General features: G+C 48.7%; 1 protein-coding gene across 12 annotated transcripts in view; it reads right to left on the reverse strand.

Moving 5' to 3' along the window:
- Window positions 1-17,227, reverse strand: part of PKD2L2 (polycystin 2 like 2, transient receptor potential cation channel) — a 2,146,539-nt gene that overhangs the window by 848,959 nt on the left and 1,280,353 nt on the right. For all 12 annotated transcript variants that reach the window (XR_013598682.1, XM_078653282.1, XM_078653287.1 and 9 more), the window contains one exon: window positions 15,366-15,486. Coding sequence is in view for 11 of the 12 variants with exons in the window: in XM_078653282.1 (XP_078509408.1) it covers window positions 15,366-15,486 (121 nt within the window). In the remaining variant the exon portion in view is untranslated. The remainder of the gene's footprint in view (window positions 1-15,365; window positions 15,487-17,227) is intronic.

Genomic DNA, 17,227 nt, shown 5'->3' on the forward strand with positions numbered 1-17,227 from the left:
TTGTTCATTTGTGAGGTGCATGTTTCAATCACCCCCTGATATTGAAGTTGATCTAAGATCTCCCTGACTTGTTTTTTAGCTTCTTGCTTAACAGGATACTGCCTTTATGCAGTAGTTGATTTTTTAACTGAATTTTGTGGTGAGGAGAATCCTCATCCCATCCTACATGATTTTTATGTAATGCAGGGGCTTGGACCACTGCCCATTTTCTAGCAAATGTGTATTTTTTATGAATTGGAAGGTGATTTGAGAAGGCAGGCATAATCATTTCTTTGCCATGTGGGCACTCCCTGACAAACTCTGGTGGCCAGTCTTTTTCTGCTAGCATGATATCATAGCCTTTAGATAAGTTATCCCAAAAGAGACCCCTTATTTTCCTAGTTTTGTCCCCGTCTATACGTAATGTTATTTCATATAATTTATGGGGTATGCTAACTCTGGTGTCTGCAGTTTCCACCTGAATGTATTCATTCGTGTCCACTGTCTCCAGAAGATTCATCAGGATCTTGCGAGCTATGGTCACTTCTGCTGCGCTGTCTAGCATTGTCTGGGCCCACTCTCCGTTTTTCAGTTGTGTCCTCAGAATCCTCGGCATGTTTTATTTTAATACTAGCTACCTTCTTTTTTGGAAATTGTAATTTTTTACTTTGATGAGCAGGTTCCTTGTCTTTGGACTTGACGTGCTCTTCTTTGTGTTCTGACCGTCCTCTTCTTTCCGATTTCTGTGAGGAAGTCTGAAAAGATCGAGAGGGACGTGTATAAATATCTTGATATCTGTCAGGTTTTCTTAAATTGTCCCTATTTCTAAGGTTGTATCTTTTTTCAGAGGGCTCCCTCTGGGGAGACTTGCCTCCTCGTTCTGGAGATCTATCTCTCCGTTGAGGAGACCTTCCTCTGGACTGAAACTGTTTTTCTCTTTGTTTATTACCCTCCCACCTCTTTTTTGGAGTATTGAGATTATTCTTAATAAAGATTTTTTCAGGATTTTCAGTTAGTTGTGGTTTTAGTGGTTTCAAACCCAAACTATCTCTACCTAGTTCTTCATAGGATTTTTCAATTATTCTGGCAAGTTCAAAAGGTTGTTCTGCTATGTCTGTTTCTTTCAATTTCTGGCGGATGGCCACAGATGCTGCTCCTAATTGAACTAATTGTCTATATGATTTTGTCAATTGTTTTAGCTGAACTAAAAGTTCTCTGTCTGACATTTTTTTCAATGTCGGGATGTGGTGTGTAGCTGGCTAGAACCGGCCATGTGGCTCCTGGTCTACCTAGTGGACCGAGCCTGGTGATGTGATTTTGATGTTTTAGGGCGCCATTAAACTAGAGCTGGTGCTCTTGGTATGTTAGTGGAATTTCAACGTCCTCGAAAGGGGCATATTCCTCTGGAGATTCCTCTATTCTGTAGTAGTGGAACTCGTGTGTCACGGCATTTGCTGCCGGAAAATGTATCCAGGAATAGAATACCTCTGTCTGCCAATATTAATGGGCCACAACCACAAATAAGACTGTACCACCTCTTGATGATACTCGATTTTTTATAAGTTTCATAGTTATAGTTTTTCTTATATTGACCGGGATGATTATAGCACCCGGGTCATCATTTTGGAGAGCTGTGTCATCCGCTAAGAGTTGAGCTGCTATTCTAGCTCTCTCTCTTTTGTCGTCACTTTCCGACATTTTTTACTGACAGAAAGTTTGCAGACTATGTTTCAAGGAAACAAAGATTAGGTGCACAATATTTTGGAACACTGTATCCTTCAACGTTGACTAAACCAAAAACTAATACATAGGATTCTCATCCTACTAAGTTCTGGCGGATATTAACCTTTTACCCACTCCAGATGTCTATTGGAGTTTTTACGGGAAAAAGGGGTCTGTGTGAAAAGCACAAATGAGTTACTCTAGTATCTAGCCTTAGATTATCGCCTTACCAAATGTTGGGCGCCATATAGTGTAGTTCCTATGTTCCCAATAGGCTCTGCGCATTGGAATAACATAAACAATAGTTTAGACGTAGGACTTAGGTCGACTAGGTCTCTATTGAATATGTTAGACTTAATTAGGAATGCCAGCTAGCTCAGAGGTCACTAGAAACTTTCTCGAGTGAACAGGAAGGAGTTAACTTTCCTGAATAGACAAGAAGGGATTAGTTTCTGACAACCGCATAAACATGACAACTTTGCTCCCTCCAGAATAAGGAGTATATCTCCAGAGTCGCGGAAACAATAGATAGCTATTTCACTCAGTCAATCGTGCATGCTTAGTTTCACCAGGAGTGCAGAGAAGATAGGGAGACAGGCGTTTTCAATAAAAGTGGTTATTTATTGAGCAGTCTTCTTTCTCATGCAAGAGAAGTTAATTGCCACAATTGCAATACTTGTCATAAAGTAAAGTGCGTACAGTAAAAGAAGTATTATGAAATAATACTGTAAAAGCATGGTGCAGTTTCTAAGCCATACCGTGTTTAAAATAGATAAAATATATACATATATAAAACCATTGACTAAACGTACTCAACTGGTGCTTCTAAGATACGCCAATCCCGGTGTACCTAACCTAAGCCTAGTACGTGGGAAGGAGTAAGTGAGCTGCAGTTTAAGTTAAGTTAGTTTTTGCCAAGAATCTGAATCAAGAATTCTCTAAGGATCTAATCAGCTCCGTACCTTGGTTATGGAATGAAGGAGGTCTTGTATCTCTTTCTCAGGACTCGATCTCCTAGCAACCCGCAAGGGTGACTGGAAACACTGGAGCTGGATTTCTCGGCAGGAGAAAAGACAGCATCTCTCTCAGTGCGTCAATGGGAGGGTCGGCTTCCTTCGGCACTCGTTACAGCTGGGCTTCGGGTAAGTAGATAGCCGATCTGCTCCAAATCACTGTGTGTTTGCTTAAGGCAGATGCTGGTATATTTATACCTGGAAGGTGCCGAGTTTGACGTAAGGTTGGACATAAGACGTCACTAAGAACTCGCAGTTCTTTAAGGACTCCAGGAGTTCTTGGACAAATCAAAACAGAAGCAGGGGGAATTCCCGGGCTGCTGGAGGCTTGGTTTGTTTAAAGAACGCGTTGTACTTTCTAGGAGTCTATGGGAGTAGCCTTGCCGTATTTGGACTGGATTGGCTATGACTAAATATGGATATGATTCTTATGCCTTCATAAGGACATGATTTGTTATAACAACATAAGGGCATGAATCGGAAATATTTAAATAGGGTCCTAGATACGTTCACAACAGTGGAGGGACGCCTGGCTGCCAGAATCACATCACAGACTTCAGGAGGCAAGTCAAATGGCCGCAACTGCCGCCGCTCAATCTCCACGCATGGAGATGGAGGCTGGACAGGTTCGGTGTAGGACCGCCCCTGCTGCTGCGACAGAAGGTCCTCCTAAAGAGGCAGGTGAATCGGGGGATCGACTGACATGCTGAGTAGCTCTGGATACCAGTATCTTCATGCCCAGTCCGGAGCCACAAGGATGACTTGGGCCCGGTCGCGCCTGATCTTCTTCGGCTCTCTGGGCAGAAGTGGTATAGGCAGAAAGGCGTACAACAGACTGCAGCTCCACTCGCAATGAAACGTGTCTCCGAGCGAGTGCCGCCTTGGAAATTCCAACACGCAGAACTGATGACATTGCGCGTTCTCTTCGGTGGCGAATAGATCTAAACAAGGCTCTCCCCACTGTTGAAAGAGGCCTTGCGCCACGTCCGAGTTCAGATGCCATTCGTGATCCATCATGCACGGGTGGCTGAGTTTGTCAGCGCTGGTGTTCAGGGAACCTGCCAGATGTTGAACCACCAGGGTGATGCCTGGTGTTCCAGCCCTTGCCAGAGGCGCAGAGTCTCCTGACAAAGGGTCCATGACCCCACCCAGCCCTGTTGTTGCAGTACCACATGGCGGTAGTGTTATCCGTGAACACCTGCACTACACTTCCCCAGACAGAGGGAAGGAATGCCTTCAGTGCTAGCCGGATCGCCCACATCTCCAGAAGGTTGATGTGGAGCCGGAACTCCGCCGGAGACCAGAGGCCTCTGATCTCCCTCTCTCCCATGTGGCCCCCCCATCCCAGGAGGGACGCATCCATCACCACTACGTTCTCCGGTTGGGGTAGGGAGAGAGATCTGCCGCTGACCCAATTGAGGTTCATGAGCCACCACTGCAACTGTCTTGCAGTGCCCGCCGAGATCCGGACATGGCCAGACAGGTTGCCCTGATGCTGTGCCCACTGAAACTTCAGGTCCCACTGCAGAGCCCGCATCCGCCACCGGGTGTGATGCACCAGAAAGATGCAGGAGGCCTTCAGCCCCAGGAGCCGCAGTGTCGGGATAAAGACTGAAAGACCGGAATCGGAGCCTGAATATCCCGAACCCGCTGTTCGGGGGGATAAACCCAAAACTATGCTGAGTCCAGAACCGCTCCGATGAAAAGTAGCTTCTGAGAGGGGCACAGGTGTGACTTTGGCACCTTGATGGAGAACCCCAGCGAGTGCAGGAGGTCGGCCGTAGTCTGGAGGTGGGAGACGACTGTCTGGAGCGAGCCCGCCTTCATCAAACCAATCATCGAGATAGTGGAAGACTGAAACCCCTAATCTGCGTAGATGAGCTGCGACCACCGCCATCACTTTCGTGAACACTGGTAAGACCGAAGGTGAGCACGGTAAACTGAAAGTGCTCGTGGCCTACTGTGAACCGCAGGTAACGCTGGTGGGCCGGCAGGACGGGGATGTGGAAATACGCGTCCTGCAAGCCCAACGCTACCATCCAGTCTTCTGGGTCCAGGGCAGCTAGGACCTGAGCCAAAGTCAGCATCTTGAACTTCTCCTTCCAGAGTAAGCCGTTGACGCTCCGTAGGTCCAAGATAGGGGGTAGGCCTCCTTTGCACTTCTTGGGTACCAGAAAGTAGTGGGAATAGCAACCACGTCCTACTTCTGGCCCAGGAACGCGCTCGTCGGCCCCTTTGGCCAAGAGGGACGTAACTTCCTTCTGCAGAAGTCACAAGTGATCCCCCGACATGTGGTGGTACTGCGGTGGCATGGCTGGAGGGGCACCTCGAAGGGGAGGGAGTAGCCCCTTCGGACGATTTGCAGCACCCACCTGTCCGATGTGATGGAGCGCCGGTGGAGGAGGTGATGGTGAACCCTGCCCCCCACAGGCGTCGAATGGGCCTGAAAACTCGGACTAGGAGGATTTTAAGGCAGATGCTGCCGGGGCGGGTGTGTACTGACCTTACCGGTGTCCCCCGGCCCCGCCACGGCGGTTACCACGTCCGCGTTGAGGCTGGTTCTGCGGCCTGTGGCTAGGTGGACGTGTGGAGGCGCCCCTTCCATGGCCATGACAGGGACGAAAGACGGAAGTTTGCTGGTGTTGGCCGAGGCCCAAGGACTGGGCCGTAGCCCTGGAGTCCTTGAAACGCTCCAGCGCACTGTCCGCCTTGTCGCCAAAGGGGTGACGCCCATCAAGGGACATATCCATAAGGGTGGCTTGGACATCCCCCGTAAAGTTGGTGGACCTCAGCCAGGCGTGGCGGCGAACCGCCACCGTCGTCGCAATCACCCTACCCAGCGAGTCCGTGGTATCAAGTCCACACCGAATGGAGTAGCGTGCTGCATCCCGTCCCCCTGCTAGGGCTTGGGTAAGCTTTGCCTGGACCTCCACCGGGCACTGCGGCAGCACTTCCGCAACCGTATCCCACAGAGAGTGGGTGTAATGGCCCAAAAGGCAGGCGGTGTTGACAGACCGCAACCCCAAACTCAGTGAGGAGAACAGTTTCTTCTCAAACTGATCGTACCTTTTGGATTCCCGATCCGGAGGAGCGGTCTGGAATGCGGTCTGGGAGGTAAAGGCCTGGATCACCAGGCTCTCGGGGGTGGGGTGAACGGACAGGAAGCTGGGGTCCCCCGGAGCTGGGCGGTGGAGTCGGGCCACGTTCCGATCTACAGGGAGGCCTGTAGAGGGGTTGGACCAGGTGCCCACCAGAACGTCAGTGAGGGCTTCGTTAAATGGCAGGAGAGGCTCTGAGGAGCTTGCCTGCAGTTTGAGCACCTTAGTGAGGAGGTTAGTCCTCACGGCCGCGACAGGGAGCTCAAGAGCCAAGGCCTTGGCTGCCCTAGTCAACACCACGCTGTAAGCACCCCCTCCTCCGTAGCCACTGTAGGAGGGGAGATAAATCCAGTGTCGGGCGAAGTGTCCAGACCACTGACCTCCCCCTGCTCATCTGCCCAGTCCTGGCTCAACCTCGTCATCATCTCCTGATAGTCAGGAATAAATGATGGAGCCGGGTCGTCGGTGAAGGGCTCACTGGTCGGCGTCGAAGATGGCCCCGGGCAGTGCCGGTCCAACGCTAGATCCGGACCGGGACTGGGACCGTGGACGACGTCGTTGGGAACGGTGTCGGAGGCGACGCCCTTGGTGAAGGCCCGTGGGGCCCGAAGGCGTCTCGGCGGGCTCCAACGGAGGGAAGCAGGACCTCATGGCTGTGAGGAAGGTGCTAATCTCCTCCGGCGTCGCATGCAGCCCAGGGACCGGCGGGTGTGGAGCTGGATGCGGTGCTTGCGGGTCCGGCAGAGGCGCGTGGGCGGTGTCACCCGAACCCCCGGCCACGTCGCGCGAGCTTCGGGGGGAGTCGGAAGAGCGGTCGCTTCTTCGACTTCTTGTGCCTCGACTTACCTTAGGACTTGGAGCCCGATGAGTGGTGTTGACTCGTCGAGCGAAGATGACTGTGGCCCCGCGACCCATCCCTCGACTTCCTCCTGGACCGGGACCTCGAGCGGCACGGGCCGACTGCCGGAGCTCGAGACGCTTACGGGACCGCTCCCGCCTAGCCTTCGAGGTCAAGGCCCGGCAGTCGGGGCAGAACTTTTCATCGTGGTCGGCCCCGAGACAGTAAAGGCACTGGAGGTGGGGGTCGGTCACCGACACCAAGCGGTGACAATCGTCGCAGGGTTTGAACCTGGGCATCCCTATCGGCAGCGCGAGTCGAGGAATCGACTCGAGAAGGATCCAAAAGAGATCAAAAAGTTTAGTCAAAAATTGAATCGGAGTACTGCTCTTCCCGGATCTGCGCTTGCTGGCGCGGAAAAAAGAAGAACTGATGTCAGCGAGTGAGGGCAGCGTCTAAGAACTTCGACGACGTCATCCCGGCGATGACGACGACGGACGCGAGCCGCAGACAACGCCTACCGACGCGCAGGGGTACTGCTACGCAAAACTTTCCGGATCCAGCCTGACGCCTGGGGATATTCTAAGGTAAGGAATCTAACACTAACCTGTTTCTTTCAGATAACCCCTGCGTGTTTAGAAATTGATACCCCCTGATATACACCTTAAAAGCTTCCCAAACCGTTTGGAAGGAATTAATGGATCCCACGTTAGCCTAAAAAAACGTCTTGATGGTCGTAGAAAGTACTTCCTTAAATACTATGTCAAGAAGAGAGTATGGTGGGAAGCACCATGGGAAGGGATGGATTCACCTCTTGGGGGAAGCGAGTGTCAATAGTAGTGGTGAGTGGTCAGAGTAAGTGCGTGGTAGGATCTTGCATGAACGAATGTGCTGCGATAAGTGTCTCGAAGCAAACAAGTAGACAATTCTGGTGTGGACATTATGATACGCAGAATAATGTGTACCCACCCTGGCTCGCATGTCTGTGCCGCCACACATCACACATGTCTAACCTTATCAAGAATGTCTCCACCACTCTAGCTGAGGCTGGGGGGCATCTGTCCGGGCCGTCCGACCTGTCTAAAGCCGGGTTCCTGACAAAGTTAAAATCCCCTACCTACAAGATCCGCTGCTGGGCGTAAGGTTGAGTCAGGGTTGTCAAGTTAGTATAGAAATCTGGATGGTCATAATTAGGGCCATAGACATTTAAAAGAAACAGTTCAGCCCCTTCCCTCAACATTTAGAGAAAACAAATCTACCCTCCCTATCTGTTTCCAGAGTCGTCAGCGTGAATGATGTCTTCGGGTTAACCCACATCAGGACCCCCCTAGCATGAGTAGTGAAGCCGGCGGCATGCACATTGCCCAGCAGCCCCTTAGAACGCAAAATGGGACTATCCGGGTGAAGGTGTGCCTCCTGTAGGAGAGCCACGTCAATCTTATGCCTGTATAGGTAGTTCAGAATGTTACGGACCTTCCTATAATCATTATAGCCGCGTAGATTCCAAGTAAGCAGGACTATTGAGTCAAGAGAGTTGTCATGGTTAATCGTCAATGTATCTGTCATTAGGGGGTAAGCAGCCCAGAGATCGCAATGTCGAACTCGTCAGGGCTACGTGGCGATATTGCCACATATCATGGATTGTCACGTCAAGAAATACATCTAAAAACAGGTTCAGCATGCACCCACCCCCCACCCACATCAGGCCTAATTCAAAGAGGCCTGTCCCTTGTAACTCCCAACCACAAATAGTGCAGCGCATAAAGGCAAACTGTACATTTAAACATTGCGTTAATTCACGTTGTAAACCCCACCCAGCCCCCTCCCACGCCTGCCCAACCCCAACTTGGCTGCAATACCACCCCCCCAAACCCCAACTCTGCAAAGGCAAGCTTCAACCCACCCGAACAACACAATAAGAAAACACAAATGATAGGCAAACCCACCCGCCACCCATTCAGATCCCCAACCCATTAGAAGCAGATCAGCGGTTAACGCAGTGGGGCGGATGTTGCCCAGCTACACAAACTAAGCCAACCCACCGCTCAAACACCGCTTGCAAGAAACAAACCCACCGTAACTTCAATTGGCAATCATAAAGAAATAGCGAATGGCCAGAGCAACTCCGCCCAGGAGGGCCCATACCAACAATAAGAGGGCAAGTCATAGAGGAGTGGTTTGGCAACCCGGCCACACACACCGGGAAGCCATGAAGGCAAAAAAAAGAAAGAACCCCTCAAGGGGGAAGGAATTCTGCCCATCTGCAGATTAATACTAGAAGCACAGCTCGCATATCAGGGCCGAGAGCGGGCCAGCAGGGAACAAATTAACATATGGCCACACCATTAACAGTAATAGAGGGAGCTTATATAGCACACAAATAAGATATCGCGTTTCACTCAGTCATTATCATCCAAGGACCCAGTAGCGGCATTCCGTGAGGAAGATACTTGTTGACTGTTCGAATGTTTGTTGTTTTTTTCCCAATCGCGGAAGGCCTTTTGCAGGGATTGTGGGTCGGAGTAAATGCAGGGCTTTCCATCAAAGAGGACCTTTAGACGTGCTGGGTATAACATGGCATATTCAATGTGGTGGTCCCGCAGTTTGCATTTCAGTGTAGTGAACTGCCGCCGTGCCTCCTGCACTCAGGGTGAAGTCACGGAATATGGAAATGTCCAATCCCTCGTACCTCAAGGATCCCAGTTCACGTGCTTTGCGCAATGCAGCGTCTTTGTCCCGATAATTTAATAGTTTAGCAATGTTGGGCCGGGGAGGGGCGCCTGGTTGGGGCCGGGGCCCAAGCGAGCGGTTTGCCCTCTCCACGATGAATAGGTGAGAAAAAGTGTCCGCTCCTAGAAGAGAGGTCAGCAGGCACTCTACAAACTGCTCCATGTTCCCTGCCGCTGTGTTCTCCGCCAGGCCAGTAATGCGCATATTGCAGCGGCGTGACTGGGCCTCCAAGTCCTCTGTCTTGTCAAATAGGGCCGCAAAACCGCGCTCCATCCGCTTCAGTACATCTCCTGCGTCAGTCTGGGTCTTCTGTACCTCAGTGATGTGGCGCTCCACCATATCCAGGCGCTCAGCATCTTTTTCAACCCGCTCAGAGACCCGAGCCATTCTTTAGGCCAGCGTGTCAATCTTTGAGTCTATGGCAGTGAGGCCCGCTGCATGGACACAATAAACTGTTTTATATCCCCTACAGGATCGTCAGTTGGGGCCTCATTCTCAGGGGGAGCCCCATCAGCCCCCTCCTCGGTACGACGGGATTTGCACTGATTGAACTGTAGTTTGGGTTGGGTGCGATCAACTTTCCCCATGATGGCAATAGGTAGAGCAGGTAGGCGCAAAGCAGAGGAAGGAGGCGCAGGCTCTCCAGACTAGGTGGCCAATCTCATCAGCGCCTGCCCGCGGGTCTCGTCCCAGCAGAAGGGAATGGCACCAAAGCAGATTCCAGGGTCATCTAAGTCAGTGAATCACCAAAGGCAGGCAGGCGCAGTCCAAGAAAATAGCAATCACAAAAAGTGTGGGTGCCCACCTTCACGGGCGTCGTTGGGCGACCCGAGCCAAAGGACCAGCCAGGCAGAGGAGTCCGATGATGCGGCGATCAGGAGGCAGCACTCTGCAGCAAATCCAAGCGCTGCACACTTTTCAGGAAACTCACCAAGCTGAGGGATAAAATGGCCACCCACAGAAGAAGAATACCATACTTAGGCAGGGCAGCGTCAGGCATCAGCAGGGGGGGCCCAGCGGGCCGGGCTCAAGTCTGCGCAGGGCCATAGCAGGCAGCCTAAAGCAAGCCCGACACAGCCACACATAGGATCGCATCTCCCAGTTCTCGTAGCAGAAGCCGGAGCGGCGGGCGCAGGGCAGGCGCGGGGCGCTCAGTGCCGCACCAGCAGGACGGGCCCGGGTCTCAGGAGGGCCAGCCGGTACCAAACTCCAGGCCGGGGATCAGAGGCCGCACCGCGCCGCGGTCGCCGAACCTCCGCAGTGCGCGATAATAACAGGACTGACAGCAAGCTAGCTACACCCTCCGGAATCGCAGGCACTCGAGCAGCTTATGCCGGTATCGGTGCTGCGATCACGGCGGAATAATGGTTGGATCTTTAACGGATAATGGAGGTGATGAGCGGAGCACTAGGGCATCGCGGCCATCTTCCAACCAGGCAAGCTCCACCCCCCAAGACCTCAAACATATTTATCAGGTATATCATGAGTACATTTAAGCACAAACAAATTATTTGGCGTTGGGTTGTTTCAAACAAGCAGCGCAATCCCGTCGCAAAATCTGGGCCTCAACTAATATATATATATTTTTTAAACCTGTCACTAAGAAATTTGTCAACAAGGAGAAGCATGGCAGAAGATCTGTTTTTCTAAATTGGTTGCAAAGTCTGCATTTTAAAATATTTAATGGGTTAAGGGATGTGCTGCGGAGGTGCCCAGTAAAACTCCGGGAATAAAAATAATAGTGATATAACTCTGGAGGTTAATGCGTTTGTTGCAGAGATCTGTGTTTTATGAAGTCACAGATTTGAATCAAAGTAGCATGACGGGTTAATATGTCTCCTGCAAGGCACATCATGTAACATGCAGATGAAGTATTTTTAATTTCTCTAGATAGTAAAGTGGATTACTTCTTTTATCACAGAGATCCTTTTATTCACCACTGTTTAATCCTTGTAATATAGCATAGTGAGCTATGGAGGACATGCAACTTGACACCGTGTAACCCTCTCTCATCTAACTCATCTTGTACATTGATTTACACATGTACATGATTTATTGTCGTATATAATGTGTATGTTACATAAAGAGCTCTGACACCCTGCATTGCGTTGTGCAGCGCTATAAAGGAAATAACATTGTGGTATTTAAATTGTCATTTGTTTAAATACTGGGACAGTCCGACACACCTGACATTCTTACAGTGCATGCATCTTTTAAATACAAGGACTGACCAAAGGCAAAAGCACGCCTCTCTTAAGTACATGTGAAGAGATAGCAAGCTGTGTCACTCCGTGGCATTTACATAAAGTGCGAGGTTCCAGACCACCTCCAGTCAGGATATTCAATCAAAAGGAGGCCTGAAGGCCCCTTAACTTTGCCCAGCTGGAAGTGAAAAAAGCTCCCTCGCTGCCTGCACGTTGCTGCTGGGAATGAAAAGCAGACAATGTACAGGCGCTGCTGAACGTATCCCGTTGTTTGACAATTACTCCGGGAACAGTTCAGCATATTTCTGTGGGGCCCAAGTTCTTGGCAAGGGGGACAGCGTCCACCCTGAGAAAATAGTGGGTGCACACCGTGTACTTGCGTGTACCCCCGACTTGCGTCCTCATTATACTGGTCTCCAAGTTTCATATATTGCAAAAATGCAAACCTCACAGGTGTCCCCTTCTGGAGAGGCAGAAGCATAATAATTCCCTTTTGATGATGAGGTTTGTGAGGCCGTCAACGCCTCTATACACCGTGTGGTCTCATACGCCATGATCAGGGTCAGTTGGGACCAAAAATCAGCCGGCTACCCCCAAAAAGAGGCCCTCATTCATGGAGGGCAATCTTTCACAAAACATTTCTTAGTTAATATGCCTAACCTCGCTGTAGCCTCAGTCAGTAAATGGCTGTCAGAGGCGCTCACAGGCAACAGCGATTTAAAATTGGAAGTAGGGGAGATTATCTGGCGTCCTCTCCATAATACAAGCTCAATGTTTGTAAGTAAGAGTTTTAAAATCAGCCATTAATATATATAACTTCCAAACTCTTTCAAACAGCCTTACCTTTTTTCTAGCAGGAAGAGGGACTTGTTAGTGAAAATCATCATTGGCCATATTTGAGAAAAGGTTGACAGATTTCTTCTCTGTTTCCAGTCCTGCTTATCTGGTGAAGATGGCAACTCAGGGGCTGGGCAGGTAGTGCTTTGTAATGGTTCCAAGGAGGAATAGCTTGGGGAGGTGTCAGCTCAGCAACAAATGGGTAGTAGGCAGGTGTGGCCTCCAGCCTTCAGCAGGTCACTGTGGCAATGGGTGGGCCAGGTAAGTCTATCTCAAGGCTTCAGGCAGTGTGTGCAGACAGGCTTCTGCTCTTTCTTGGTTTGACCTGTGTCAGCTATCAACTACACTTTAATGCTCAGAGAAGTCTTTCCTCAAATAACATCATTGCAGCATGAGCAGAATCTTATGATGAGTAGCATGGTTTGGTGATGAATAGGGCTAATGCATCCATTGCAGGGATCTGTGTTTAACCTCATGGTCACCGATTTAATATCTGACTAGTACACTCAGCCTTTCATAGTACTGAGGTTGATAAAACGAGTACCACTGAGATGGGTACAGTGCAGGAAAAGAGGGGGGATACAGCTGGATCGCGAATCCGGCAGCTGTTATTGAGGTGGACCTGGGATCCGGGCTGGCCCCACTGAAATATTCTTAAATTGTTCTGGTAAAATTTGCTAATGCTGGAAGACATTGAGCAGTGCTAGCAGGTTATCTGCTTTCAATTCATGGCATTAGTCCTGAATTTGTGAGAAACTCAATTTCATGATATATTCCTAAGAGGATCCTCAGATCTTGGGGCTCATACTCAGTTACTCCATCCAGGTTTAAGAAAGCTAGATAGGGAGGTAGTGGCTTCCAAGTAGGAGCGTCCAAGCTCTGGAACACCCTAACTCTATCATTAGATCTGCATCCTCTTTGCTGGCTTTTATAAAATGCCTCAAGACATGGCTTTTTAACCTGTTATCTCTCAGCATATTCGGTTACTTTGCCTTCTATTAGCACCAAGACACCCTCGGGTAGATGTTGGGCTTTATAAATCTACGTAACATAACAACATTCAGAGGAGCAATATGCAGTGGGTGAGGGAGGTTTCTTATTTTCATGTCCAGCATGGCCCATTAGAAAGGCCTTACTTAAAGGGCCATCACCGCTCCTTTAATTGGCATCTCTTCATGGTTGGGAGCTGTCTGGAGCCTGACACCTAGATGCCAGTGAAGAAATGCGTTACTTACCTGTAACTGCAGTTATCCTGTATTGGTGTCTTTCATAGATTCACAGGCCTGAATCATTCCCCGTCGTCGAGATGGGAGTCCCCGGTACATAAATAAGTAATGTCCTATAGACATTTAGAGAATAGTAGGCCATAAGGCCTCACTTTTGTGGCTGCTACCTTGAGTCTTCCTTCCAGGAAGGGGGAAAAAGTCAAGCAGACACTGCAAAGTATTCTCAAGAAGGAGAGAACTATACATCGATAACTGTCAAGAATTGCGGGACTCCTCTCCTCGTCCATACTGGCTATATTCCTGGGGGTTGCTGCATGACTAGATGTTGCAATGTCTAAAGGCATCCCACCTACAGAAGGGCCCCACATATTCCGGTGGAAGCCAAGGAGGAGGTGGGATGGTGGCTGGCTCGCATGGAAACCTGGAATGGGGAGCCATATTCGGATTCAAATCAGAGATGATTATCGACGCCAGCAGGGCAGGCTGGGCCGCTGAGTTGTGGAGAGTTATCCACAGGCAGCATTTGGTCAGCTCAAGAACAGAGGCTATATATAAACTGCCTGGATCTGCAAGCGGGCTCCTTTGCTATCCACTCTGAAATCAAGGACAAAGTTCAATGTTGTTTACGTCTGAAGATGGACAACATCCAAGACGTTTGATACGTCAATCATCTCAATACAAGCCTCTCTTGGACCCAGCCAGGAATCTCTGGAAATCTTGCTTCTACAACAAAATTTTGCTAATGGCAGAATAACTCCCAGGATCGTGGAACGAGGTGGTGGACTGTCTCTCTAGAGACGTGAGTGACGCCAGCATGTGGAAGCTGAATCCACAGACATTTCAAACTCTGTCCTGCATATGAGGCCCCTTCTCAGTGGACCGGTTTGCTTTCATACTAGACTGCCAGTTGGACAGAGTCTTCAGCTGGAGATAAGACCCTCTGGCAGCGTGATGGATGCATTTCTTCAAGACTGGAGAAGGGGGAAGGGCTACGCGGTCCCACCGTTCTCGATACCAAGGATATCCGAACAACTGAGGAGGCAAAAAGCAGACATGCTAATAGTGTCACCTTTTAGGAGATCTCAATCTTGGTATCTAGTTCTGATAGAACTTTCCTGGGATTCTCAAATCCATCTACCCCTGTTTCACAGTCTCCTGAAGGATCCCTGGGGTAATCCCCAAGGGTTGGTGCTCGAGGGCCTCCAGAGACTGATGGCATGGCAGATTGCAGGCAACATTGAAAGTCCCACGCCTTTTGGAACACGTTAAGTTCCTCTTTTCAAAAGCCTGGGCACCTACACTTTCAAGAGATACAGATCGGCTTTGTCAAGGTGACTGGGTTGGTGAAAGTAAATGGGTATGGATTCTGTGAGGTTCGACGTTGTGCATGTTCTCAATTTCCTATCCAAGTTGGCATCAGAAGCATTGGCTTACAAGTCGGTAAATGCTTTCAGATTTGCCATTTTGGCAGCAGACAATCCAATTGGAAGTAGCTCAGGGGGTGAACACCTGATGGTGAGGAAGTTAATGCTACTAGAATGAGATAGTTTGCAACCTCGTTTTTCAGTCACTCGGGTATCACTGCTACCAACTCATATTTCTTTGATGAAAGCAAATACAATCAAACTATTAACTTTTTTCAATGATTCATAGACACATATTCACAATTTCCACCATTAAATGATTACTGCAATATTTGCACAGTAAAGCATACTTACCAGTAAGACAAAGAAGACAAAGAATACGTATGATATAAAATAAATAGGTCCAAGGATTCGGTTGGCATGTTCAATTGATGCAAAGGAAAAATCTCCAAGAATAATGCGAAATTGTGTATAACTGTGAAGAAAATAAGAACATCAGCAATGCAGGTACAAAACTATTGGTAATATGTAAAATTAACATCTTCAAAACTTACAATATTGTTACCCAAAACGATTCCTCGAAGAAACCTGTCCTATCTCTGCCCTGGAATACAAAACAAGAAAATAGTGTCTTGTGTGGACAGACCACAAGTAATCGTTGCACATATTCCCAATATATATGTAGGATTCTCAACATAGCTGCTGTAGCAGCGCTACCTCTATTGGAGTGCACCTTAGGTCTACCAAGCATGGCCAAGTACAATTGTGTTTCCAAACTGGTAGCACAGTAAGATACAAGAAAATATTCACCTAGAGATGGATAATTTCATTAAGGCTACGTTTGGTCCAAGGGGCCATAGTTTACAAATAATCAAATTATCTTAATATATTTTGTGCTCTCTTCACATGTTATGTTACTGAGTTTTACACCAAACAGTTTCGTGCCGCTATATTGGGAACACGGAGGTGAGATACAAAATATGCAGTGTATTAATCATATGCTTGTCTAAATAACCAGGTGTTTAATGATTTCCTAAATTCTGGGTAGCAAGATGCCGATCTTTTCTCAAGGGGAAAGGAATTCCAGAGTTTGGGGACACAACTAAAAATCTGGTGCCACCCAATCTCTTCTTCTTAAAAGTAGAAACTGATAAGAAGTTCAAGTAGGCAGAACGGAGTGGGCATTTAGGGGTGTACTTTAGGACTCAGGAATTGAGGAAGAGGGGCGTTTACTGTGAAATGATTTCAAAAGGATGCAGCAGACTTTGAAGATTGTTCTTCGTTCTATAGGCAGTAATTGGAGGGGGTGATGTGGCAACAGTTGGGCTATTTGTACATTAGGCGAGCTGCCTGGTTCGGGATAATTTGGGGTCTTTTTAACGAGGTCTTTAGGTAAGTCAACATAAAGAGAGTTGGCATTATCAATCCGTGAGAGGAGAAGGGCAATGACGGCCTCAAAGGTGAGAAATCTTGTGATTTTTTTTTTTTTTACTCTTCCGAGCATCACGAAGGAAGAAGAGATTACTGTGCCGATTTTGGCTTCATGGAGAGATCGGATAATTTTTTACAGCTTTGTTTGGGATAGGGGGATCTCACAGCTCGGGAGGCCAGAATGAGTCCGTCCAGTATTCACGATTATTTTTAGTGATGATGATTTCAGTTTTTTCTGCGTTTAATTTCAAATGGTTCCTGTTCATCTAATCACAGATGAACAGCATTGTGGATTGAACATGCTCTTTATATTCAGGAGAATTATCTAGTTTGAAAAGTAACTGCATGCTGTCTGCATAATTATAAATCTTACAGTTCCTTTTTTTCAGGCTGATGTATACGTTGAAGTGGTGGGGGGATAGGGAGGACCCTTGGGGGACTCTGCAATCTAGATGGGCCTGAGAAGAGGTGAACGGAACTAGACGAAAGGACTGGAATCGCTCTCCTGAAAAAGAGGTAATCCAGTCGAGTGCCAGGCCCGCAGCCCTGACACAGTGTGCCAGGAGTTTGGGATCAACTGTGGCAAAGGACGCAGATATATCGAGGAACACCAGAGCTTGGGTGTCACCGTTGTTGCCTTCCACTTGCATATCCTCCATCACAGAGAGGATGACTGCTTCAGTGGAATAGGGCGGGCAGTTGCCAGCTTGGCAAGGGTCCAGAAATCCAGACTCCTCTATGAAGGTTCAAAGGTTGTGTGCTAGATGTGCCTCTAGTACTTTTGC

Source organism: Lissotriton helveticus, chromosome 7 (genome assembly GCF_964261635.1).
Source record: "Lissotriton helveticus chromosome 7, aLisHel1.1, whole genome shotgun sequence".
Classification (NCBI taxonomy): Eukaryota; Metazoa; Chordata; class Amphibia; order Caudata; family Salamandridae; genus Lissotriton; species Lissotriton helveticus.